This window comes from Fusarium coffeatum (genome assembly GCF_003316985.1).
Source record: "Fusarium coffeatum strain FIESC_28 chromosome Unknown BRIP53273_contig_169, whole genome shotgun sequence".
Taxonomy (NCBI): Eukaryota; Fungi; Ascomycota; class Sordariomycetes; order Hypocreales; family Nectriaceae; genus Fusarium; species Fusarium coffeatum.
Genome location: NW_022157962.1, coordinates 60,780 through 86,335, shown reverse-complemented (window position 1 = coordinate 86,335; position 25,556 = coordinate 60,780). Strand labels below are relative to the sequence as shown.

At 49.0% G+C, this 25,556-nt stretch overlaps 7 protein-coding genes across 7 annotated transcripts; 2 read left to right on the top strand and 5 right to left on the bottom strand.

The window, feature by feature from the left end:
• Positions 1-6,017: 6,017 nt before the first annotated feature.
• FIESC28_07579 (uncharacterized protein) lies at positions 6,018-7,209 on the bottom strand (the record flags this gene model as incomplete). Its single annotated transcript, XM_031161719.1, has 2 exons — positions 6,018-6,418; positions 6,489-7,209. 2 exons carry the CDS (start codon positions 7,207-7,209, stop codon positions 6,018-6,020), a joined length of 1,122 nt encoding a protein of 373 aa, XP_031014239.1.
• Positions 7,210-9,152: 1,943 nt separating this feature from the next.
• Positions 9,153-9,976, top strand: FIESC28_07578 (uncharacterized protein; the record flags this gene model as incomplete). Its single annotated transcript, XM_031161718.1, has 5 exons — positions 9,153-9,167; positions 9,289-9,400; positions 9,476-9,613; positions 9,666-9,828; positions 9,892-9,976. 5 exons carry the CDS (start codon positions 9,153-9,155, stop codon positions 9,974-9,976), a joined length of 513 nt encoding a protein of 170 aa, XP_031014238.1.
• Positions 9,977-10,294: 318 nt separating this feature from the next.
• FIESC28_07577 (uncharacterized protein) lies at positions 10,295-11,577 on the bottom strand (the record flags this gene model as incomplete). The annotated part of the gene is made up of 2 exons (XM_031161717.1): positions 10,295-11,446; positions 11,503-11,577. The coding sequence occupies 2 exons, from the start codon at positions 11,575-11,577 to the stop codon at positions 10,295-10,297; spliced, it is 1,227 nt and encodes a 408-aa protein (XP_031014237.1).
• Positions 11,578-12,101: 524 nt separating this feature from the next.
• FIESC28_07576 (uncharacterized protein) lies at positions 12,102-13,188 on the top strand (the record flags this gene model as incomplete). Its single annotated transcript, XM_031161716.1, has 2 exons — positions 12,102-12,164; positions 12,217-13,188. The coding sequence occupies 2 exons, from the start codon at positions 12,102-12,104 to the stop codon at positions 13,186-13,188; spliced, it is 1,035 nt and encodes a 344-aa protein (XP_031014236.1).
• Positions 13,189-13,419: 231 nt separating this feature from the next.
• FIESC28_07575 (uncharacterized protein) lies at positions 13,420-17,266 on the bottom strand (the record flags this gene model as incomplete). Its single annotated transcript, XM_031161715.1, has 4 exons — positions 13,420-16,060; positions 16,359-16,722; positions 16,777-17,171; positions 17,229-17,266. 4 exons carry the CDS (start codon positions 17,264-17,266, stop codon positions 13,420-13,422), a joined length of 3,438 nt encoding a protein of 1,145 aa, XP_031014235.1.
• A 685-nt stretch (positions 17,267-17,951) lies between these two features.
• FIESC28_07574 (uncharacterized protein) lies at positions 17,952-21,240 on the bottom strand (the record flags this gene model as incomplete). Its single annotated transcript, XM_031161714.1, has 7 exons — positions 17,952-19,017; positions 19,069-20,753; positions 20,806-20,871; positions 20,927-20,945; positions 20,999-21,057; positions 21,112-21,177; positions 21,238-21,240. 7 exons carry the CDS (start codon positions 21,238-21,240, stop codon positions 17,952-17,954), a joined length of 2,964 nt encoding a protein of 987 aa, XP_031014234.1.
• Positions 21,241-23,300: 2,060 nt separating this feature from the next.
• Positions 23,301-24,906, bottom strand: FIESC28_07573 (uncharacterized protein; the record flags this gene model as incomplete). The annotated part of the gene is made up of 3 exons (XM_031161713.1): positions 23,301-23,962; positions 24,011-24,777; positions 24,830-24,906. 3 exons carry the CDS (start codon positions 24,904-24,906, stop codon positions 23,301-23,303), a joined length of 1,506 nt encoding a protein of 501 aa, XP_031014233.1.
• Positions 24,907-25,556: the final 650 nt, after the last annotated feature.

Below are 25,556 nucleotides of genomic sequence, written 5' to 3'. Positions count from 1 at the left end.
TCGTTGGAACTCATCGGGCGATGGAATAGAAGCAAAGGGGAAAAATAAAATGTTAGGGAGATTGCACCACGCAGCCAGCCACATGCGTCGGGGCCAAGGGGTAGTAGGGTTCAATGTAAATGGCTGAGAAACAACTCGGTGGACATGTATGAGGTAGCAGAGCTGACAATCGTGGGGAGACAAGGGAACCCATGGATCGATCCTACGGATTTGATATCCGGTAGATGCAGCTGGCTTCCATCCGTATATCCAGGCTAGCAGCCCAACCAGTTCTCCAGTCTCGTCTACCAAGCAATACAACTTGAAGGGAGACCGGGCTGGCTGAGATAGATCCGACGCTGACTTCAGCTCAAACTTTGCGCGCCCGTCATAACAAAAGAAAACATGCGATTTTGTTTTTTTGCCAAACTTGTGTCTTAAGCACCAGGGGGCTGGTCGGGTAGAGACCCAAATCCAGACAACTTTCATGCGAGGGAGTAAAAATGAGACAATGAGAAAGCATACCACGGCTAATAAGACACTTCTAGGTAGCGAGTGCCGATCCGGGGTACAGAATGGAATGGTAACGTTCGATGATTGAAACACAAAAGGAATGCTGCGAGATTGAAGCTGTTGCAGTCAAGACGAAAGCGATTCAATAAGCGAACAAAAGAATGATTGGTGTAAATATGGATATTAAGAGCAGTGAGACCGAGTCAACGGTTCGAGCGATAGGTAAGGTAGGTAGTGGATCAGAATTCGACCAGCGAGAGGCGAAGTAAGGGAGCAAACAAGCAAGCAAACAAACAAACAAACAAGCAGGAAGGAAGGAAATAAAAAAGAAACAAAAAATGGACCGAACTCACAATAAGAAAGTAAAGAGAGTTGTTGATGGATCCATGACAGGCGACAAGCAGAGGACGGGCCCTCACCACAGTTAATATGTAGGAACCCGCTGTAGGGATTAGTCTATTGAGAAGCTTGCCACTAACACGGCAAAGCACCCCAAAGGCCCACGATAGCGCCTAAGGACTTAGATGCTGGGGACCCGGAGAGCTCGAGATTAAGCAATAATAGGAGGTTCATGAAACACCGTAAGGCGTTCGTCGCATGTTGCGACTGGCGTGAACTGGTGTTAGAGACTCGAGACTGGCTGTCAACGATTGGATGTGAGACTCCCAAGCTACAGCGAACTTGTCGACAACCAATGAGCTAGCGAGGAGCCCTTGGATTCGATGGACAGTAAGCGCCGTGACGGAGTATCGGATCAACACTTGACAACTTCCAAAGGGTACCAGAGACCAGGCAAACCCCAGGTACGGAATGCGGCACAGAAGGAGAGCGCTTAAGCGCAGGGCGTTGGACGCAAGGCGGCGTGGAAGCGAGACGAGAATATTCAGCGTCTGAGGCGAAATACAGACGGGAGCGGAGACCCAAGGGCGGCTAGTGAAGCTGCTTGCTGCTTTCTACTTGCTCGTACGTGCTGCGGTATGGTTGCCTCTCGCCTGCGACGCTCAATAAAGTCGTGACCTCCGGGTGGTCGATGCTGCAAGTATAGAGGACGCGCGCGGATGGGGTCCCACTAGCAAAGCGATGAGAGACGCAGACTCAGGTATATTGTCTGGCTTCGTTTAGGGTGCGTTAACGGCGGTCTCAGTCTCAGATGAGGAATGGAATGGAATAGACGGGAGAAGAAGATGGAAAAGGGAGACGTCGATGCGGTAGATGTGAATTCAGTAATGGCAGATTGGGAAAAGGAAAGAAATGTGAAACTAGGTCCTTCCTACCGTAACCACCTTATGGCCGGACAGGTTTTTCTTGCAATTTGAGATTGCGGAAAGAACGGAAAGACCCAATTGTCTGGCAAAGATGGGGAAAGAAGGCTCCTTCCTATCTTCACATTGATTAATTCTGACGTAGTGAAGGGCCTCGCCAATCTATTAAGGTAAGGTAGAGCAAGAAACTCCATCACTTGGCTTGATGCGATTGGAAGATAGGCATAACAATTCAGCCCAGCCCAGTCCAGGCCAGCCAAGGTCGATACTCAGTGACAATTCAAGCCTGTCCGTCCTCCAGTAGAACCAGCTGAGCTACGATCGTGAGAGGTTGAGAGGCTCATGATCCTTGCAAGAGGCGCCAAGGGGCTTTCTGCTTCTGTGACCAGTCTTTGATTATTGGTCTATCTGGCTTGCGCTATCCAATATTGCCTGCTTCTCCTAGCCTCCCGTTATTGATCATCGCCAATGGACGTCACAGACGCATGCGTCTATGCAAAGATCTGCAGACAATAGTACTGTAAGCAACTATCCAAGAGACAAAGCTGCAGCAGCACAAAGACATGCGTAGTGAGCATTGTGCTACACTACAGACAACCAAAGACAACGACAAAGAACAAAGAACAAAAAAGACCTCAGGGGAACAAGGGCGATCCCTCTGCACGGGCATTGCGAATAACAAGGGTTCCTAGTATCTGGAACGATGACCAGCTTCCATTGGTCGAGTGGCCGTCGTGAGGTGCTTCCAACATCGAACTGAACCTGATCTCCTAAGCTCGAACAAGCGTTAGTGCTCAGCCTGAGACTTTGTGGATCGCGAACCGACCTGGACCTTCATGGATCTCAGCTGGGGTTCTAGGATTGTGGAACTCCTTAGCACGACTGAGGGCGTCATAAAAGATGGGTCATAGTCCAACATTTATGAACCTGCTCACTGCACGGCTTATTACTGTCAATACTTGGCTAATTGCTATGTCTTGGCTCATCAAAGGGGGAGGGACGGGTGTGGTCAGGATTGGCCAGATATATCCGCAGCACAACCGACGTATCAATAGTCTAGCTGCAAGAGTGAAGAGTGTCTGTCAGCTGAGCAACAATAACAATAACTCACATGTTCGTCCAAGTTGTTGCAAGAACTACGGAGCCAGCATGAAGCAGTCTCCAGGTCAAAACCAAGAAATCGACAACGGCCAAAACGAATGTTACTCACCTGTGACTTCTCAAGGGGCAGGCTCCATTCCAACTATCCACTTGGAAGCTCGAGCACTGCTCAACTTGAAAATTCAGGGTCCTCTGGCTGTTAATTAGTCAAAGCCACAGCAGTAAAAACCCGCCCGAGCCGCTTCTGCTTCTAGCAACAACTTGACCGGTGGGCACTCAAGGGAGAGTCAACACAACACGTTAGGTCTCTCTCCATCAGGCCAGACCCGGACGCAATGGACCGGGTGCTTGGACTCATGGAAAGGATAAACCAGAAGAGGGAAATGATAAAAGCATTCCGCATATGCATATGATTTGGTTGGCATCTATCGCGACCACGTCGGCCATCACCGTTGGCAACAGCTGCAAGTTTTAGTTTGTTGAAGATGCATCTTCAATGCACTTTAGCTGCAGCATGCACAATTAATTACACAACTGCCAAGATGCAAGCTTCCAACTTTATTTGCTTTTTTGTTGTCTCAGATAGACGCAAAACCTACAGTAATTGCATCCGCCCTGCATCATTGTCCCTCCAACGCTTTGTTGTTTTTACTTTTGCTCATGTGAATCACGTCACGATATTTTCATTGTCGATGTCTTTCCAAGGCAGCTGACACTGCCAAGCGTATATGTTTACTATATACCTTTTGCTTTTCTCATCCCAACATCAACTCAGCCCGCATCGGATCCATTTTGTGGAGGGTTATATCCCTTTTGAACCTGTCTCCTTGCAGTCTATATATGTGGACATCAACGATTTAGATCGATCGCCATCGAGAAAAATGTTCATCAATCAAGACATCCATGTTGACAGGCTGCCAAGACGGAAGATAACGAACCGTCTTCTCAGATATACAACCGTAGGTACTGTACATATTGACTGCAGTTCCCCATACTGTTGTTCTCTTCAATCTGAAACAAACCTACACTACTTACTACTGGTTATGTTTGTAAAGCAGTTATACAGTAGTTCTCGTGGCTGAGATAATCAATGTTTTTGCTTTCCGTCCCGTCGCTGTGAATCGTGCCACACAAAGTCAAGATGAGCAAACGCCTGCTCCCACTCAGTGAACATCTTCATCTCCGATAGCCAGCTTCATGAACCGAACCTATCGGGCCGGTGCTTCATTAGTCCAAAGTCCAGGAAACGGCGCTACCAGTTTTTCAACGTCTTCTAGATCACGCTCCAGTCTTCGCCCCGTGGAATTAATTTCGAGGCTGTCCGGACTCTGTCATTCCCCCCGCGTATCGAACCTGCCTCTGATCAAAGCGTTTTCGTTTCATCGTTTCACCGCTTCTGAAAGCCGTAGTGAGGAGCTGCAGGTATGTAATAACCACTGGTTCTTTTTTTAACGCTCGTAGGAATAGAAAAGGATCAACAAGGTGCTGGTTGACATGTGGAGTTGTTGGTAGAGGGATGGGCGATGTGATTTCTGACGACTCATCGGTTCATCCGACACTCTCATTTCTGCATGTCGTTTTCATGTAATTAATCTGTCACCTCTTCGTTGACCCGAAAGGCTATGAATGATATAAACACTTCCTACAACCAGGTATTGACTTGACGTAGGATTCGGGTATCTGTCAACTTCAAGGATCGACGTACGTGAACATGGTAGCTGATCAACACGGAATCTCGCGACAGTGCACATTGTTAGAGTAAAAGAATGTAAGAATTGCATTGAGAACTGGTGAAGTCTTTCTTTCATCTTGGTCAGTTGTATTTCAGTGGTATAATGATAATGGACATAATTTGTGAATCGCGATATCGCACGTCTTGAGAACCTTGTTCTTGGAAATCTCGCTGATAGCTATGTATAGGGTAGACTAGAATTCTTGAGGATAAGATCGCTATTGCAATGCTTCTATGGTGTCTATTCGAAATTCTTCATCTCATTCTTGTGTGAAATGGTGTTTCTAGTGTCAATCTACGATGTCTTGGGTCATCTTACATTCTGAAAGTCGTCGGATCCTGTACCTCCCAGCGTGAACCAACATATGGAGTTAACATCAACATCGATTTTCAGCATCTGAGATGCGAATACCGTCACTCGATCGTTGCGCATGGTTCTTTTGTCGCTTCAATGATTGTCCAAATTCACTGTTTAACATGCCCACACCGACCCAAGGCTCGCAACGTGCAAAAGTTCATCCGCCTTGTCTTGGCCCAGTCTACGATGATTGGAGAAGGCGTACTTCATATACTTTAAATACTGTTCAATGCCAACAGTTCAAGAGAACATTCCACCCGGTAAGGACATATTGTCTACGATGATGCTAAACCTACACGACTTCCATCTTCATTATTGCGCTCTGGGGCGTACTGTTCAGATTGTTACTTGTAAGACGTGATCACCAGCGGCAAAATCTTGAAGCGACGTAGAAGAACAACTGCCAATAACCTATTGCACAATGCTATCCTGAAGGCTAACTGGATACACAGTGTTATATATCTGTGCAAACATCCATGTTCCTGTTGTATCCTTTCCTTTTCGAATATGTCTGTTCCTTCTGTAGGACTGAGCAAGCTCCCAGATGGCAATAATGCAGCTGTGTGCCTCCCGTTGCCAAAAAACGACTCGTACATCGCATTCCAAGCAGTATGGTACAATTTCAGATGCAAAACAAACATGGCCAAGTGCCCATCCATCGAATAGCATCGCTTCCTCAAGGTCAGCCACTTGGCCAGCTCCTCCTTGCCGTGGCAGATGAAGCTTGGTGGCATGATAAGAATGGTAATCTTGATGTTAACGAAAGTGGGAAGAATGTATTAGGCCCAAAAAGAGTTGGTCCATCAGGCGCCTCATTAAAGCCGTGAATTAAAGGTATTGCCGCGAGCTTCGAGCCTTGATGATAAATGTCGATGTTGAAAAAAATGTGTCATGCCCCCAGCCAATCCAAACCATAAAAAAAGCGCCATTGAACAGAAGTGTTGACAACCCAATCGCATGCCAGCGATGCCCAAGCAATCAAATAGTATTCTTGTTTTCTCATTGTGGATTGTGTATCATGTGCTCCTTATGCCGAAATCAAACAATTCATATGCAAATGCTCAAGGTAAGTTTACTGTGCTTTCGCCTCTGCCCTTGCCTTCTTCTCGCTGGGCTTGTTGGTTTTTGAGCCCTTGTACTTGGTGTCCAGAAGAGAATCCCAGAATGTGAAGAAAGGTTGAGCAAAATTGGTCTTGATACCATAGTGCTGGTGGTGGATGTCGTGGTACTCGGCGTTGTTGCTGGTAACGAGCTGAAGAGGATCCCATGGGAAAGCGTACCCGCAGTGGTCGTCGACAGTCTTAATTGTGGACATGGAGAAGAACAAAATGCCCTGGCGGAGTGTCATACGGGTGACCTTGAATGCGATGGCGGCACCAAGGGTATCGAGAAGGAAACCCTCAACGGGGTGGTTGTAGAGAGCACCATAGGCGTAAGGCACATAGAGACGGTGGTGGCGGGAGTGGAAGTGAGCTGTCAACTAAAGTTAGCTTTCACGAAACTCAATTGATAGCTGGCGACGGTCCGCCTGCGAGAAACTTACCATACAGCCACTTGTTGACATGCATCAATCGATGGAGGAAGTACTGCCAGGTATCGATGATGGCGGCGCCGATAAAGTACTGAATGGCAGGGATCATGAAATAGTAAATAGCCTTGGCCAAAGCCATCTCCCAAGACGCGAAAGCGGGCTCCGAGTTCGCGTTTACGAGAGAAGGGTAGTAACCACCAGCGATAGCCCCGGCCAGCAGGGGGTGAGAGTCGAGGAGACCCTTTGAAATAGCGGTAGCATTGAGACCGACAAGACCGAGTAGAGTTGGAAGAGCTCTTTGGGCGATACGGATGCGAGTAGCCCAAACAGCGACGTCATACTCACCCTTGCCTATCATCTCGGCGGGCTCGGACAAGGCAAGGAGGGCGCCGGTGACGACCTGGATGACCTGCTGCAGAATGACATCGCGGGCGACTTCATAGCGGGAGACGTGGTTGCGCTTGGTGATTTCTTCGGGCGTGTGGAGTCGGTACTGGGGGAACAAATCGAGGACGTCGATGGCGTGGAATGTGAGAGACAGCACCCAGTAGACGATGACAGGGAGTAACAGATTAAGCCAAAAGTCGGAGACCCAGGACAAGAGATCAGGCTGGACTTCGAGGCTGAATACAGGCAGCGGCGGTAGAGCAGTTTCGAAGAGTGTGTGGTTGAACGATGAGCCGGGCGCTGCCATTGCGGAACCGTCGGCGAGGATGGAGCTGTCGTTGCCCATGACGGGTTGAAATTAAGTTGGATGTGCTATACTTTGATGCGTCGCGAGTATAAGTATAAATTTAGGTGACTGAGGATTGGACCAAGGAGTGAAGAGGACGGTAAAGTTGAGCGCAAGCCGCACAACTGTAAAAACGTACGAGCGACAAAAAAACAATTATTTAGGTAACTTAACAGTGAGTCTCTTTTCAACAAATGAGGGTCAGGAGGATACAAGGAATTGAAGAAAAAGGGAGTGTCAAGCGATCGATGGCAAAGATCAAGTTATTAAGACCCGACTAACCTGGGGAGGAACAGGAAGATTAGATTAAGGCGGGCGCGTCCGTCCAATCGCTCGCGCCGCTGGGGCCTCTAAAGTGGCAACCCACCTCAGGTACACGCGAAAAATACGTTAGTGATCACTGTGATCAGTCATGATACAGTACATTTTGCCCGGGAGCTTCGGAGTCAATCAACTGTGCGACCGACCCTCTAAAAAGTCCATTTAATTATTCGGAGCCCGTGATACCAAGGGACTACTGTACGGTACGGTACAGTACAGTAATCAATCTCCTTTTGCACACGACATTGCTAAAACCGCATGTCGTTTGATGCGCCATTTCAGGGCCTCTCTCTTTCTCTCCTGAAGAGCAATTCAGATTCCCTGTACGCCCACGTCGCATCATGCATCATGGCACTCCCATCCCACGGACTGGCGGCATCAGGCCACGCGTGTCACTCTAGCAGCACGATTACTGCACAGTCTAATTGCATTGTAAATCACATGTGTTTTAAATAACATCACACAGTATTGTGCTGCCCCAGGGGTTCACTAACTGCACAATAAACTCGGAAAACGTACGAATGTCTCCCTACCAATTTATGTCAGTGCTGTATCGCCTGTTTATGCCTTGGGTCCAAGCCAAGCCTCACAAAGCCTGTTGTGGCTCATGCCATGGAAACGTCACCAACAGGTCATATGTCTGCTGTCGTTGGTTATTCACAAACCCCAAACCTTGGACTCGAATAGATCAGGGGTATGGCCTTAGATGGTGTCAGCTGTGTTTGTAGTCAATTATATTCTTTGACACCGAAGCAATCTCAGTCCGTGTATAAATCCGGGGCAAGTTTGACCCCTGACCGACCTTGCCAGGTGTTGAAGATCATAAGTTGACCAAGCCTATGTATTTAATCACCGCGGCTTCCGGACACTGCATGAAAACCTGATATCATTGATCACGGGAAAGGAACACAGAAATAAAGTCTTGAAATTCATACCTACTCTAGATACCTAGAATTCGTAGGGTAGCCGGCACCTAAATTGAAAATTGAAGGCAGCACGACGAGTGAGAGGCTCAGCCTTGGACTGCGTCTGTCGTGTAATTCTATTGGACCATGGTTGACCTATTATATTTCAATCACCAACCTGAACTGATCCAAGTCCAGTCAGTTATTCGTTAGCCGGAGACAGCTCGGGTGGTAGGGTGGTCAGCTTAGGTAGTTTTCGCGTCCTAGCCAGGGGATTTGAACAGTAGCCACCTTCCATTGTTATCAATCGTCCCAGTACTCTTTCATTTAGGGCATCAAGAACACAAAATGCAAAAACACGTGAGTTCATTTGGGTTCACGAATCTCCCTCTTTGCTGCTTATACTTCTGTCTTCATCGAAAGCTTGATAACGAGCTTTCATATGATTTTGGTGCTTGATGGCCCACCTGGAGAACTTGATTGGTTGAGAGCCCACGGTAGCGGAAAAATTTTACAGCGTCTAGATGTGCATTTTCAGTTTGCGTGCCGCTAATGTACTCGAGCCCCCACTACCCCGCCACTGGCCTTTGATTTTTATTATCATCAGGCTCTATTTCTTTTGCTTCGCTCCTCTTTGCTTCGCTCCTCCGCCTCTTTTCTCCTCTCACCATTCTATTCCATCCATCTTCAAACGTCTAACCGACTCATACCGCAATCATGATCATTTACAAGGTGAGTTCTTAGAACACGCTCGTTGCTCTACTGTACTTCCCACGTACAGTAGTACCCCGCCTACCCCGCGCTCGGTTCTGGTATTATTCTCATGACCTGTTGCTGATCATCGCAACTACAGGATATCCTCAACGGTGACGAGCTCATCTCTGACTCCTACGACCTCAAGACGGTCGACAACATCGTCTACGAGGCCGACTGCGCTATGATCGAGGAGGGTGGTGTCACAGTCGGTATGTAACAGCGAATATTCAGCACTTCCAGCTGTTAACCATAGTCCTCGACTGTTTCTAACATTTTCCTTTCAGATATCGGTGCCAATGCTTCCGCTGAGGAGGCTGAAGAAGATCTCGATGATGCGAAGGTCAAGGTCAACAACATCGTCAACTCTTTCCGTCTCCAGAGCACCACCTTCGACAAGAAGAGCTACCTTACTTACCTCAAGGGTATGCATAACCTCAACAAGTAATGCAAATTTGGTTGCTAATGCCGGCTCAGGTTACATGAAGGGTATCGAGAAGGCCCTCACGGAGAAGGGTGCTCCTGAGTCAGAGATCACGGCTTTCAAGACCGGCGCTCAGAAGTATGTAAAGGAGAAGCTCCTCCCCAACTTCAAGGATTTCGAGTTCTACACCGGCGAGTCCATGGACCCCGATGGAATGTAAGTTTTCTCGTTACTCAACTTTGCGCGCCTATGGATTATGGGTTGCTAACAAGCCGATAGGGTCGTCCTCCTTAACTACCGTGAGGATGGTGTCACCCCCTACACCATCTTCTGGAAGCACGGTCTCACTGAGATGAAGGTCTAAGCTGGCAAAAATGCCACGGTGATGTTTTAGGTTCTGTTCAGTCCCATCCGCAATAACAGGCGGGCGAGCAGTTATTTAGATTACGAGCCACACGAACCTCGATCTCGACGCTTGGTATATTCCTCGAGATGTAGCGATGAGACGGAATTAAAAAAAAAGAAAGAAGTTATGAGTTCCATCTGAGTCATTCTGTCGCGGTTTTTTTTGTTTTTTTGTTTTTTTGTGCAGTGATTATGTGTTGTTCAAGATAACATTGATGGTTTGAACTCCGTACGCGCCCAGCAATGTAATTTCCCTAAATAATCCGTGTCCTGGGACTTAGAATTGCGGTCTTGTTGCCATGGGGATCGGCGGCGGTTCATCATCAGCGGGAGGAGCTTGCGCACTCATGAGGGCCGGCTTCTTCTTTGGCGGGGGCGGAGGCGGCTTCTTCTTTCCAGCCACGCTTGCTAGGCCTGTAGATGGAACTCCAGCACCCTGATCCTGATTCTGACCCTGACCCTGAGCACCCTGGACTTTGGCGTAGGAGTTCTGGGCCTTGTCCAAAAGACCGTATTTTTGGTTGAGATTATTTGCTGCCTTGGCCCCAGCAGCGACTTGTTCGCCGTGACGCTGACGGAAATTATTGGCTGTGCTGGCGGCTGCTCGGGCATCTGAAAACGAGACCGAAGAAGGATCCTTTTGGAACGATGAGGCAGTCTTGAAAGCGGCTTGCTTCTGGGCCCACGTTGTCCCCTCGCTGGGAGGTGGAGTTGCTGCTGCGTTGGCGTTGGATGAAGGCGTCCCGAGCTTGGAGAATCGGTTCTGCAGTTCACTCATATGTGACGGAGTCTCCGTCGGAGGGGCTGAAGCGACACCGGGACGTGGAGGCGGGGGAGGACTTGGAGATGCAGCAGCTGCAGGACTGGAGCGACCAATGCCGAAGCCAGGAACATTGATGCCTGCAGCACCAAGGCGGTTCGCTGCTCCTTGATTCAAGAGTCCATTCCCAGTGGGGGCTGGACTAGCAGCGGGTGAGCTCCCTACTGTGCTCGCTGAGTTGGTCCTTGGGGGAAGACGTGGTGGTAGACTAGGAGGTGCGGCTCTGCCTCCTCCTACGCCAGTCATGGCGGACTGGTATGATGGCGGCTGTGGTGAACGTCCATCAGCGCCGTCTCTTCTTCCAGGCGGCTTGGGCAGGTTATCCGTTGACAGTCCCGTAGTGTCTGTACGATATGGACCGCGTGGTTGTGGTGGTTCCTCTATTTGTTCTTGGGACTCGCCATATGGGTCCTGATATCTCGACGGAGCGGCACCGACCTTTCGGGTTGCTGATGAGTCGGTCCTAGGAGCTGCTGGAATGAGACCCGAACCAGTACGCTTAGGAGGTGGAGCAAAGCTTGAGGGATCCTTTAGCTGTGACACAGGAACAGAGACATGGTTACTTCTGTCCCTATCATCGGCCTTGTCTCCTCTCCCAACAAGACCCTTCTGCAGCAACCGTTAGCTTCTAACTTAATAGTCGGTAAGAAGAGGGAATTGCTTACAACTTGGCCTTTGAAAGTAGTACCCGACTTTTCAGGGTGCCACCCATTTTTCATGATATCTTTGTATTTAGACATGGTGAAAGCTTAGGGAAGGAGACTGGATTTTATTCCAGGAAATGAAGGAGTGAAGTTGGAATAGACGAGGTGCTGGAGGTCTACTTAAGTTGGGCCTAAATTGACTGGGTAGACTACGGGAGAGTGACGCGCAGCCAAGCCACTGAAGATTGAGCAAGCCACAAGCTAGCGGGGTTAGTCCCCGACGGTTGACAGTTGATAGATTGTGCTGACGCCTGAATCGCAAGGCGTCGACGCTGATTTGTTTGTCCATCATGATGTCGTTACGCAGTCAATCAGGAAAGATTGTGGTAGGATCGTGGTCGGAGAGTTTATTGCTTGGGTGTAGTTGTTCAACTAAATGATTGTGCCTAATTCGCTCATGTTTCAACGTTGTGCGACTCGAGGATTGATTTTCTAGAATTGCCTACTCTCAAAATACATGAGTCGACCAATTCTCATTTACGCGATTAGACGCGTCTAACCGTTAAACTGCTTCTTCCCCCACAACCTCACTTATCCGATTGCCATACAATACTTCAAAGATGGCAGCGCAGCAGAACTCAGACTATGAGCTCCTAACAGAGCACTTTGGCTATCCTCCAGTCGTATGTCACTTCTCATTAGGTTTAGCATGACTAGCCACTAATTCTCTTCCAGTCCCTCCTCGACGACATCATCAACACCGTCAACGTCCTTGCCGACCGCGCTCTAGACTCAGTTGAACGTCTTCTCCTTTCCATCCCGCCGCAAGCGCTCGGCTTTTCCAACAAACATGCACCCAAAGATGGAACTCCCGCATTACCGCCAGACGAAGCGGCCAAACTCGAGATCGAGCATGGCACACACCAGCTTGAGACACTGCTCAACGCGTCTATTGACAAGAACTTCGATTTATTCGAACTATACACAATGAGGAATATCTTGACAGTGCGACCCGACGACCAGCCATTTATGCGTCTGGCGCATTATGAGGGTCTTGATTTTGCAGGGTTAGAACGACAGGATCGTCCAACAGCTGAATCGGTAACTGCGCTACGGAGGAGGTTACATGCTAGCCAGCGACTGCATACTGCACTTGAAGCCGAACGGGCACGAAATGATGCGCTGCTCGACAAGTTACGATCTTTACTTGGCACTGTGCCCGATGTCAAGGCAGAAGAAGGACAGGCTACACCAGAACCTGCACCAGACGGCTCAGCGTTTGGATTCCTGCGCGACAAGGAAAGCCTCCAGAATGCTGGAACCGACAAGCCCATTGCTACCACAACGGAGTTTACCCTTTCTCAATTACAAGCTCTTCGCGCTCTGTCGACATCGTTACGCACACTGCTTCCTGATCTTGGCCCTACTGATGCAGATACCTCGGACAATGCTGTTAGTGGCGCACGTACTTGGAGACGTGAGCGTGTAGAGTATGTCGAGGGTGCGTCACGGAAGTATCTCGAGACAGCGAGAGGATTGGAGCTTGGAGATCAGGGTGAGGTGCGCGATGGCGAGTGGCAGGGTGAGGGCCGTAAGATAACAAGAGGTGATGTTGAGGGATTGGAGCAGGTAGCCTCTATGCTAGGACAGAAAGCAACGACGACAGGGGAGCCTTCGGGTGATGGAGAGCCAATGGATGAATCATGAGTTAAACTACATGGGGTTGAGTCGGCATTCTCGAGGGGCGGCAAGGCGTAATAGGAAAATGGTTATATCATGCTTGAACAATTTTGGAATCTTATAAATATACAAAGACGTGCTTGAAGGCACAGTAAACACCTCATCTATACAGCGAGGAATCAAGACCTCTATTACACTCTAGTGATTTCGCATATTGGTACATTTTTATTCATCCAGGCTGGTTCATTTATTCCTCGGCTATCCGCGAGAGAACTGCTTCAGCTTTTGACCGTCTACCAAGCCGTTGTGCTGAGCCAGGTACCAGAAATGGTGTCTCCAATATCTTTGGTTCGCACCCTTGTGCTCCTTGTCGTGAAGTTTATGCTTAAGCACGACATCCACAACCCTCTGGGCAGACTCCATGTCTCGATGCCCGAGGAGCGCTTGCATCAGCTCAGTAAGACACGAAAGTGACGTGACAGGACGACCCGAGGTAGCAAGGTCATCAAATATAGCCATGGCTGCCTGTATATTGCCGCTAATGGCATAGGCAGTTGTAACACGCTCCCAGAGCGTTTGATCGCCGGTGGACACTGATGTCAGATTGTTCTCCTTGAGCAAAGAGCGGACCTTGTTGATATCCGGAGGGTTATGACGAAGAGCACGCTCAATGAGGATTGTGATCATGTGTGGGGTGAGAACGGAACCAAAACCGCTTTGACGCATGTGCTGCTGCAGAGCAGAAATGACATCGTCAGAGCAGTTAGGAAGACCATCTAGGGCATATAGCATCTTGCCGTATGTTTCGAGATTGGGTTTGAGACCAGCCTGCTCGATATCGCTGAAGACAGACTTTATAGCAGTAACCTGCTCCTCAGCGCTGGCATCTTGCATGCTGCCGATGACAGCTTCGAGAAGAATGGTAAATGTCGCAGAATCAGTCTCGATGCCGTGCTGCTGCATGGAGCGCAGAAGCTGCTCGACCTCATCACGGTGACCCAGACGAAGAGTCTCGCGGATAAGGATGTTGTAGGTACGAGTATTGGGTTCAAGACCTTGCTTTGCAGCCCATCCAAGCAGTTCGTGTGCTGCTTTCGGATCTGTGTGTAACAGACCCTTGAAAGCAGCGTTGATAGTCTCTATGCTAGGCTCCACGGCCTGATCAGTGTTTCCTTTCTTGACTGCTCGCTTCCAATCCTCTACTAGTTCTGAGAGTGCCTCGAGGCCTTTTTGATGCTGCCCAAGTTCAATAAGAGCTGAGACACGCTCAGTCCAGATGAAACTGTCTAGTTTCGTACCGGACTTCACCAGTTGGTCCCAGAGCATTTCGATCTTGGCAATGTCCTTGCACATCTTCCATCCATGCATCATACTCGTGTACGTTCTGACTGTAGGCTCAAGCTCAAGTGACTTCATCAGGTTCATAGTTTCTTGTACCCGGGCGGGGCGACGAATTGCGCACCAAACGAACACCCAGAAATCAAGATAATCTGGGTCTTGTGCTAGCTCAGCCCTGAAAGCTGGACTGTCTTGCAGTTTCGTTGTCATTTCGTACCATATAGAGCCGATAGCGCCTTTGTCGCGCCCCCTATAGGCTGTTCGCAGCTGCTTGTGGAAATTGTTCAGAGTCCTGTGGGCCTCAGGGTCGTGGTGAATCTGCTTCGTCCCTCGCATCTCGCTGATTGCCTTCACCGCTGTCGGCCACTGATTCAAAACATATTCTTGGAGCTCCGTCAGTCTTGCAGAAGGGACGGAAGAAGGCCTCGAGAACATGGCCTCAACATCAGCCTGCGTGATTCTGAATTTTGATAGCACGGCCTTAACGAGGAAAAATAGGGGCGACAGCATACTCGTAAAGGCAGCCCCCGCGTATCTTTTATCGGATGAGATAGCTGTAGTAGCCAAGAGCGCAGGAAGAATATCCTGTGCTTGCGGAGGTGGAAATTGAAGAAACATGGATGCCAGGGCACGCGCTGCCTGCTCCTTGGGCGACGCATCACTCTTGACGTTCTCAGTATCCTTCAAGACCTCTGTCGCAGAAGGTAGCGCGAATCGTAGAAATTGGCCGACTTCGCTGGGTCTCTTGAGTCGAGAGACATGTTTCCACAAGTTGAGAAGCTCCGTTCTTACCAAAGCGCGGTCCCTTGACAAGTTCTTTACCAGTACGGTCCTGCAACAGATACTCAGGATGAGATCGTTCCTAATGCTGAGATCATAATTCCCAAGGGCAGAGTATTTCTCTGCTACGTCCAGACTGTTGTGGTAATAGCCATTTTCGATCATATAGTCGCGTTGTCTGCGAAGAACTTCAAGTGCGGCCATATAAATTGGTTTGGGGATGTGCCCTTCGAGCGCCTTGATACTTGGCCAGATCTCATCCTGGAAAATCCGATATTGTTTATCCATGGACATTCTTGTCTTCATTAAATTGTTGATTGAATCGACAATCTCAAGTTCGTTCATAATAGGCATTGGCGAAGTGACGGAGGTTGTTGTGTCGCTGGTAGTAGTATCGACGACATCCTTGGGGCTCACAACCTCTTTGAAGAGGGCCAATGCCGGGTCCTCATCGGGTTGTTTCTTCTCTCTAAAAGCGTTGACTCCTTTTCTTTGGCCGTGATATCGTGATCTTTTGTCCATGCTGTTGCTGTTTGGTTGCGACCTTGAAATGTCTGGGGTCTCAGTTGCAGTGGAATAAGAGGCAGCAGCAGCAGCAGCAGCAGCAGCAGCCCCAAGCCGCTTGGCTGAGGCCGAGGCCGGGACTGAAGCTGATCGCAACTGCGATGAGCATCTTGAACAGACTGTACGAGATGCGTTCATCTTTTTGGCAGCTGTAGTTGCAGATGCAGATGCAGTTGTAGATACAGTTGCAATTTGTCGCTCAGTTAACGTGTTGAGGCTTGATTATTTTTAGTGGTCAAGATGGGTATCGGACCAATCATACACCGTCTGTTACAACCCACCTCGGTAAAGTTCGGTGTGCATATTCCCAAGCAAGTCCCTTTGATATGGAAGTCATAACATTTAGTAAATAATAGGTATTGGTATCTGTGGATATTGGTATGTTACTTTAAAACAAGATGCAATCAAATGGTCTCTACTGTTTCGTCTTCAGATCAGTTACAATAAGTTATCGCATGGTGAACCCAATCAATGAATCATGATCGTCATTGTATTGAAATCTCGTCTGTAATTACAAAGAGGCCTTGAACTTGCCGTCAATCTCAACAATCTTCTCTACACTCTTCTTGTAGCCTTCTTCGTTCTTGATCATCTCGACATACGCCGCCACCTTGGGGAACTCGGCCTTCCAAGACTCTCCCTCAAAGGTCCCAAACTTATCAAGTTCAGGCTCAGCAGCAATCAATGGGAAGCTGAGAAGAATATCCGCAGCCGTCAGCGAAGGTCCGCAGATGTAGTCACCGCCTGAGGTAGCCAGATGGCCCTCAATCATCTTCAGGTTGGCATGTAGGTTGGGGAAGATGAACTGGGCAAAGAGCTGGTTGACCAGCAATGTCGAGATAGGCCGGATGAAAAAAGGAACCTTGGGTCCTTTGAGTACTGAATGAAAAGTTAGCAAACGTCACTGTCTCGGATGCCAAAGGTTAAACATACTGCTGACAACAAGAGCCATGACCAGAGGGGGCATGAGAGTACCCTCGCAGTAATGAAGGTAGTACTGATATCTCATCCACATCTCAGTTTCGCCTCCAATCTTTCCTTCCATACCCTCCTTCCATCGCGGGGGAAGCAGCCTCTGGCCTTCAGGCACATTCTCTGTGAGGTACTGGGTGATGAAACCACTCTCAGCCAAAGTGATAGGCTCAGCGTCTGCCCCGGCACCAGCGGGCGTGATCTGAATCACAGGCGACTTGCCCAGAGGGTGAATCTTTCGGAGCTCTGGAGGGGCGAGGAATGTCTGCTTGTTACGGTGGAAAATCTCCAGCTCATACGGCAACTTGAGCTCCTGGAGCAGCCAGAGGATACGCTGAGAGCGAGACTTCTCGAGCCTGGTATTATTAGTATTGCGATGCTCGGATGTATATAAAAAAAAATGAGAGACCCACCAGAAGAGCTTGACGTTGGGAAGTTCGGATGAAGCCATTGTGAATTATATGGTATATTGATATTGATGGATTTGAGACGGGATAGTTGAATGTAGAATAACTCAACAATGTTTCGGCACCTCGGATTGTCTAACTACCTACTAGTTATATACAGTCGCTTTTTGTAGGCTCGGCCAAGCTTCCCAATGTGGTAGGCCTAACTACGTAGACTGTCGGATGAGTTATGACATCCTTGCGACATGACACGACCATCGTTGGCTGGTGGATGCAGATCGGTTTAGATCCACATATCATATATCACATGTGCCGAGTCTTTCAGCTCGAATCTAGCAAACAGTTTTTATGATTCGTCTCATCTCATACAAACAAAAGGCTCTAAAAGTTCAGCCCTTGATCTAGTCTATGCCACTCCCTGATGCAACCGGTCGCCATGCCATATAGTGTAATGCAATGCAATGTGATAAACCAGCCTCTCTCGGAACCCTTTCTCGATAAAGCAGATATATGAGGACCGAACGCCGTTTGTTCTCCAAGACTCCTCCAGCCTGGCATAATGCCAAAAAATCAACACGCCAAGGCACGCTTGCCTGTTAAAAAAAAAAACCACCAATATTCTTTTGTATGTCTTCGCCACGTCTTTTTGCAATGCAATCAATCCTCCCGTCAAGTAATGTCTCTTATGTGCAAGCCGAATGTCGCCGAACAATAACAGCGCAGCTCTCTTTAACGTCGTCGGGTCTTGGCTGCTGGGGCTGGGGCGTCATTAACAGCCTCGCGCTTTCGAGTCTGCTTTCGAGATCGTGGCGGTGGGGGAGGGTCACTATGCAAGTGTCCCAGTTCCTCAATCGCTGTCGTGTTCTCCCACTGGAGACTGCGATAGTTGCGTGTGTCGGGCGACTTGTCCCGGATACGAGTGCTCATGCGCTTTTGAGTTTCCTCCTTCTTTTCGCCTTCTTCTTCAGCTGCAAGATAGGTCTTGCGACTCTGCATATGCTTGGCAATTTTGTCCTTGAAGCTCAGGAGCTCTTTTCGAAGTTTCAGCTCGTTAAACCCGCGTGGATCTAACCACTTGATAAGTTCATCAACATGTTCAGGCTCCGAGATGTAACCCCATTGATGCGCGTTAAAGACGCTTGTGTTGGCCTCCTCCATGGCCTTTCGTTCAGGTACTGTCATGTTGAACTTTGCCTTATACTCCTCCTGAAGATCAGCAGGCAGGTCAATGTAACCTTCTCGCTCGAGTTCGTCGGGGCCTTGGACCCAAATCAGACCGTTAGCATAGTCTGCTGAGGCTGTTGAGCTATCAGGAAGGCCAGCATACGGCATGCCATTCCTTTCGAACCAATAGTACCGGTTCCAAAAACGATCCTTTCCAAGGACTCGGGTTCGAGGGCAGTCGGCTTCGCGCAGATCGTTTTCGATCACAGCAATTTCATCTTCGCACTTCTTGATGACATCTTCCTTCTTCTGAATGTCCTTCAAGAGTTTGGTGAACTGCTTTGATTGAGCTGGAGGCTTAGGAGTTTTGGCGGCCTTGGCAGCCTTTTCCTTTTCCTTCTTGCGAGCCTGTTCTTCCTCTTGTTTGCGCTGCTTAGCTGTGAGAGGTCGTCGACGCTTTCGGGATGCCGGGTCCTCTTCAGTCTCTTCGCCGTCAGCTTCTCGAGACACGATTGAGTCGTCAGGTTCAGCCATCTTCACATCGCCGTCCTCTTCCTTCGGTGGTGAAGGAGGCATGTTGTCCGGCAACAAGATCTTCTTCTGCTCGTTAAGTTGACGCAAATCCTCGATGCTGTATGAGCTGTCAGTTCAAAGCACTTGACATACATGGTTGAAAACTTACGCTTGCTTGCGCTGTCGCTGAAACTCAATTCGCTCCTTGCGATATGTGGTCATGGTTTCGCTGCAGTCCTCCATATAGCCTCGCATAGCCTTAGTCTCAGTGGTCAGCATGCAGAGGATTTGTAGAGCCTTGACTCGCTGGTTAACGTCGAGCTGAGCATATTGCTGCTTGACGGTTTCTTGAGTAGCATCTGCCCCGGCCGGCGCAAGGAGGTGCAAAAGCTCCTCGCAAACATCGTGTCGGCGTTCATTCTTCGATAGCTGATGCAGAAGACCAACAAGAATTCGCTCCCAGCCACCATTGACAAAGTCTCGCTTTCGAAGATGCTCAATCCAGTCATAGTCTTTCAGAAGCTGTTCGGCGCGATGTTTGGTTTCTTCCTCACTTTCCTTCTCGATAACTGCGGCCTCGGCAGCCAGTCTTTCTGCCTCTGCCTTGGCAAGACTGCTACGAGTGGCTCGTCTTCCTGGCTTGACTTCCGGCTCCGGAGTGGGCAGGGTGCTATCGTCCTCATCTTCCTCCTCGTCGCTGTCTTCTTCGTCGACTTCGGGTAGGTTGATTCGCACCTTGCCACCGTCGGCCTCTGAGTCGACCAAAATCTTGAGAACCGAACAGTGAATCTCATCAATTAGCTGGATTGGCAGTTGCTCCGATGCAACGCAAAGCGCCTCGACATAGTCGTCGAAGGTAAAGGAATCCAACTTAAAAACCTCACAGTACACATTGAGTGTATCCCAAGTCTCGAGCAAAGGCCCAATCGATTCCATGTTGATCTTGTCGGAGAAATCGTTCTGTATCGTGTCGTCGTTTCCGACCTTGACTGGAGGATTTCTGCAGAGGAATTTGAGGGGCGGACGTTTTCTGTCATCTCGAGGCTCAAGTTGCAGGTCTTCAATAGGGTACTTTGGAGGCGGGGGAGGGGGAGGAGGAGGGGTGGGTTCTCGTTGGATAGGTGTCTGGATACCATAGTCTGAAGGAGAGCTGAACGGATTGCCTCCATGAACAGGCATGTTGAGGGGCCATTTGAGACCCTTAGAGCCTGCTCCCTGCTGGCCCGGCTTCACCTTGCTCTTAGGAGCTGGTTTGAGTTCTGGCAGACGGACGGGGCCGGAGTGCAGAGCGGAGGTCAAGTCGTGACCGTTGGTCTCATGGTTCATGTGCGCTCGCTTCTGAGCTTGGAGCTGCTTGCGCTCCATGACTTTGTTGTCGTATCGAAGATGAGGGGGCACACGCGTGTCGATGTGATACTGGCTTGCATACTCATTTTTTACCAACCATGGCGCACCATTCCATGCATCACGAGTGACCGTCTTCTTAATGAAGGACCTGAGCATCGCCTTGGTGAAGATACCGCGGTCTCGGCAGATATGCTCATCCGTTACATTTGTCTCTTCTTCGGAGTCTTTGAGATCCACCAGGTAGCGGGTTGTGGGTAGAGAATGGCTTCCATCAGGAAGAGCGCGTGGGCCGAATGTTGTCTTGTCGCGAACAAGTCCATGAGCACGATCACCTCCCTTCATGGTCACTGTAACCTCTTCACCAGGGTAGTAGTCATGCTTAAACTCGTCGTAGATTTGATCGACGAGGTTATCGAGGCGTGAAACGGTCTGAAACTGCACCTTACGCAGTATAGGACCTTTCAATGCCTCTGGAAACGAAGCTTCGACTTCTTTGCCACCCGCAAGCTAAACAATCATGTAAGTCCAGATCGTTGGAATTAAGGTTGGGAGTACAAACCTCACTCTTCAACGCCTCAAAAAAAGTCAAACCGGAATGACCTGTGATTTGATCGTTGAAACGACGCTGTAAGATACGTAAGTAAGGGATACTAAGATGCAAATCAAGCATCATGGCTAACCTGTTTGTAAAAGTCCATGCTAGGAATAGTATAAGTGAATGCACTTAAAATTCAGTGACGAATCAAACTCACCGGTCAAGATAACTCTCATATGAACTGAAAACTTCCCCTGTTTGAGGAATGTGCCAAATCTATCACTGTTCAGTGGTTGCGCAAAACATACAGTCCTTTGCGCGCACGCATACCTCAGTGTTCTCATCTTCAATCTCCGCGGCCGGCAAGAAGCGGACGGGTTTTCGTTTGAAGAGAACCTGGTAAAGTCAAGTTAGTAAAGTGCAGCCGCAGGAGGGGCAAGTGGTGGAAGCGCGTACCATTGTCTAGTATCGCAGATACAAGAGGCGGGATTAGAAGTTCAAAGTAAAGGACTGCAAGGCTGAAGGTGTAGCCTTCCCCCACTAATAAGAAAGTCGGTTCAGTGTGCCGATATGTGGTAGCATGAGCACAAGCAGGAGTAAGAGTCAGAGTAAGAATGTGGTGGAAAACGCGACGGCAGAGAATCGTGCTAGAGTGAAATTTGGCGTCGTTTGTTGCGTGTGCGGATCGAGAAGAGCGAACGCGGGCGCGCAGGTGGGAAATCAAATCGGGGGTGGACTCCTCTTCTCGAGAGTGATGCGATGGGGCCCGAGAGGGTCAGTTCGAGGCGACTTACACGGCTTGAGGCTGATCAAGGTATAAGACGCGAGAAAGAAGCTGTGTAAGTCGGCTTATCCTGGTGGGGAAGAGGAAAGCTGTTGTCGTGATGGGAATCAAGGCGGGAGTAGGAGTGAGGAGAATGATGTAGGTCGGAGAAGAAAAAGAAAGAGCCCAGGAAGGAAAGGAAGGAAGGAAAAGAAGCGGGCTTCCATGGACTGGACGCGACGGGAGTTTAACTAACGGCTTCCTCGCCAGGGTTCCGGGGATAGAGGGTGGGTCACTGAGAGCTGAGAGGTACTTTGGAACGCCACTAGTGTTCCGCCCATGATTCAGTATCTCTCTTGTACAAGTAACATCTACTCCAGTCCCGTACCTTGCGTTTGTTAGTGCACCAGGCCCAGGTTCATGGGCGGCATAGATTGGAGGGGATGGATGGTATCCCGAGCTTTCAGGTGCTCTTAATGACTGCGGCTGCAGCAAGATAGATGATATTGGCCATACTAGATTCTACCTCTTCCTCCAGTAATGATAATACTATATTGTCAGGTAGGTATCTATATAGATCCTTCAATCAATGCTTCGCTGTCAATTCAGTCAGCGCGTCAAAATGTCATGTCCCAGATTTTTTTTAGCTTAGTTCCTCATGGGATCCGCCCAACCCCTGCGGCCCGCCGGCCCTCCTCCTCACGGCCTTAGATCCATCATTCAACTTTGCCCGCCTATAAAACAAGCACAAGTCGACTTTTCACCCACGTTCTTGGGCTCTTCTTATTCCTCGTGAAATTCTGAACACAACAGACTCAGCAAAAGCTATGATATAAGCATGACTGCAAAATTATACTTGATATAGCTCTATCTTGAAAACTCCCCGGAAACTCGGCATACCGTCATCTCGGGACGCCAAGTAAGCTTCTGATACAAACACAACGCACTCTACGCCAAAGAAAACGACAATGAGCAATAGGAGAGCCTCCAATGATAGTATTCCATAAGTATCATGAGGCCACTGTCACCCGCTCCCGCTATAGAAATGCATCATGACATAGAATTCTACAAGTCCTTGTCCTTGATCCGTGTAAGTCATATAGAGATGTCATCTGGGGTGATCACTGTCATGATACATCTCAGCATGGTCAGACCAGCTTGTTCCCGTGTGCAATAATAGTAAAATCTGTTTTAATGCAGTTTCTGACACTGACACAAGTGCTCTGCCAGTTCTCGAGCTAAACCTGGAGTCTCTTCAAGGGGCCTGGAAAGCTCCACATTTCAGATCGCCAGTTTATTCCACCGCCACCTGCCACCTGCTGGGCACTTGTGAGGCTGGAAATACTACGTACTTCAGCATTGTACGGCAGAGTCGAGGACGTGCCCGATATCGCTGACATTGTTAATGCCATGACTCTAACTAAAACAACACAATTGACTTGAGAAGCTTATAAGTGTGTCATGACAGACAATTGATTGCATACCCAAGATTTCCTACACACGAGCCAACAGAATCATCATGAACTACCGAGCGTGATGTGTGCCTGGACAGGTACATTGTATTACTGGTAGTAAGCCTTTTCCACTCTCTTAATATTATACACGGTCTTATTACACTCTCGTAAAGTTGTCGTGCCCCCAGTCATGTTGGGTATCAACGAACTCTGCCAGCATACCAGAAACATCAGAATATGCCTTTAACCAAGTTTCAGGAAGATAGGAAATCTATTTTGGGTATCTTGATAGTTGCTACAGCCTACGCAGTGAAATACACAACCATATATCCCACCCAGCTTCCAACCACACCTATCGCTGAGTACGAGCTCGTAAACATCAGCGGAATAAACTCATAGTTCTTTCCGAATATGAGGTGATGTAGCAGTGAGCAGTACAGAATCAGCGGAATGCTCACAGCAATGTAAAGAGTGCTGAATCGGTCCAAGAGAAAGATTCTGGGTTTGTTGGAGGCAGGGGCAAGGCGATCGAACGCCAAAAGGAATACCACCAGCCAGACAATCGTGTAGATGGTCTTAATAGGAAACTCGGCTGGTGTGAATAGGAGCGGGAAGAGTGAAACATAGCCGGCAACGGCAAGTGGGCGGAAAGCCCCGAGATGCCGCCTGTCCCGAAGGGCAATGAGACTGAACGGGATAATGACGAGAAGAATGGCCTTCTCGTGCACATGCCAGCCGAACAGGAAAGAGGAGTATCCACACAAAGTGACAGCTCCAATGAAGGTCTCCCAAGTCGGTTGGAAGAAGAGCTTGATCAGAGGTATGACCTGGAAGAAGAGTGTGAGAACAAAACAGGCTCGTGGACTGATCTCCGGCAATACGGCGAACGCCGTGTCTCCGACCAAGCCACGGGTGACACTCTGCAACGCGCTCTTGTTGACAGCCCATCCGATCCGTGGGGCAACTATACAATGTTAGAGATGCGAAGCTGTGTAACGAAGACGGGACATACCATGAATAAGGATTCGATCCGCAAAAGAATAAAGAGCCCAGACGTTAGGCGCCCAGTAAGCATGGCAAAGGCCACGGGAGAAGGGGAAGAGCCGGCTCAACAGCTGGGGAATTTGACCCATGGCAGCAAATGGACCGAAGGCGGCTCCGAAAATCGTTCCAATGCCGAGACCTAGCTTGATAGAGTTCAAGAATCGAATGCGGAAGATGGATTTGGACGACAGGCAGTATGCCCGTAGGAGATAGACAAAGTAGGCAGGGGCCAAGTATAAGTAGATGTGCTTGAAGCAGAGCAGAGCAGCAAAGATAAGTCCACTGCTCAATAGTTCACTCTTTTCGCGCGCAAGAACAAGAGACATGACGAGGATACCGTACATGAAGCCATTGTACTGGAAGTGGATATGATCAATGATGAGGAGTCCTGGCGAAAGAATAATCGATAGAGCGGCGGTCTGAGCAGCCCGGCGAGACTTGAGAGGCGCTGAGTCGATAAAGGTCTGCAGCGCCCAGACCAGAACCAACTCGGTAATGATGACAGAAGTTCGTTGGAAGTAGATGGTCTGCCAGCTATCGTAGTCGAGGTTGTAGACTTTAACCATGAGAGGATCCACGAGACGAGCGACATGGGCGAGAATCCATTCGAAGTAGGCGAAGAAAGGCGGATAATCCAGAGTCCATTCCGACGTCTTCTCGACGTACCATTTCTCCAGAGGCAGACTGTTTGTGATGGCGAGCCAATTGCGATGAACCTCAAAGTCGGTGGATTTGCTGCGGATGGCGATTAGCGACGCGACAGATAAATCGGGCATGATGGACTCACTATGCGGGGAACAAGAGAATCTTGAAGGCAGCAGCGACAAGCGCAGTCTGCGCAAGTGTCGGGTAATGCTCACTCATGATGCGCGGTGACGGATTGTGTTGTCGCTGAGCTGTAGCTACCTCATATCATGCATGGCCTTGGGATTGCGTGCGCTTAGATACAAGTCATGAGGAGATGAAATGTAGATAGATGGATGGAGATTGGCTCGTGTTCTTTTTGGCGACCTAACCAAATGGATGGAGGTTGAGCTCAGGTCCCCACTATAGTCTATGATATACCTACCCTGGGAATTGGCAGTTTGAGAGCTTGCAGGGGTTGGGGGTGTAATAGGTTTCCAATTCCTGTATTGAGTTTAGGAGCCAGTGTATAGCATCAATACAGACTTCAAGTTACTATTTAGTAGCGAATTACAACACTCAGTCTCTAGAAGATTCTGAAAGGGGCTTTCGTTAATTGAACCTATCAAGCTACCGACGGCCCGAGCTCTCGTCACCCAGCTTCTCAATACCCAAATCCACCAATCATGGTCTCTATCGGGCTTCCCCAAGCCACGTCGCTGTAGTTGAATAACGCCACAGAACCCCTAAGGCTGAGCGAAATGGTTCGCATGTGGCTTCATCAACCTCATGAGACCCTTTTCTTTCCCCTGACTCTCTGGACTTGACGGTCGATTCTTGGTATTATTGTTTCTTTCTTGGATACTATTGCTCTCATCTGCCTGTCTCGC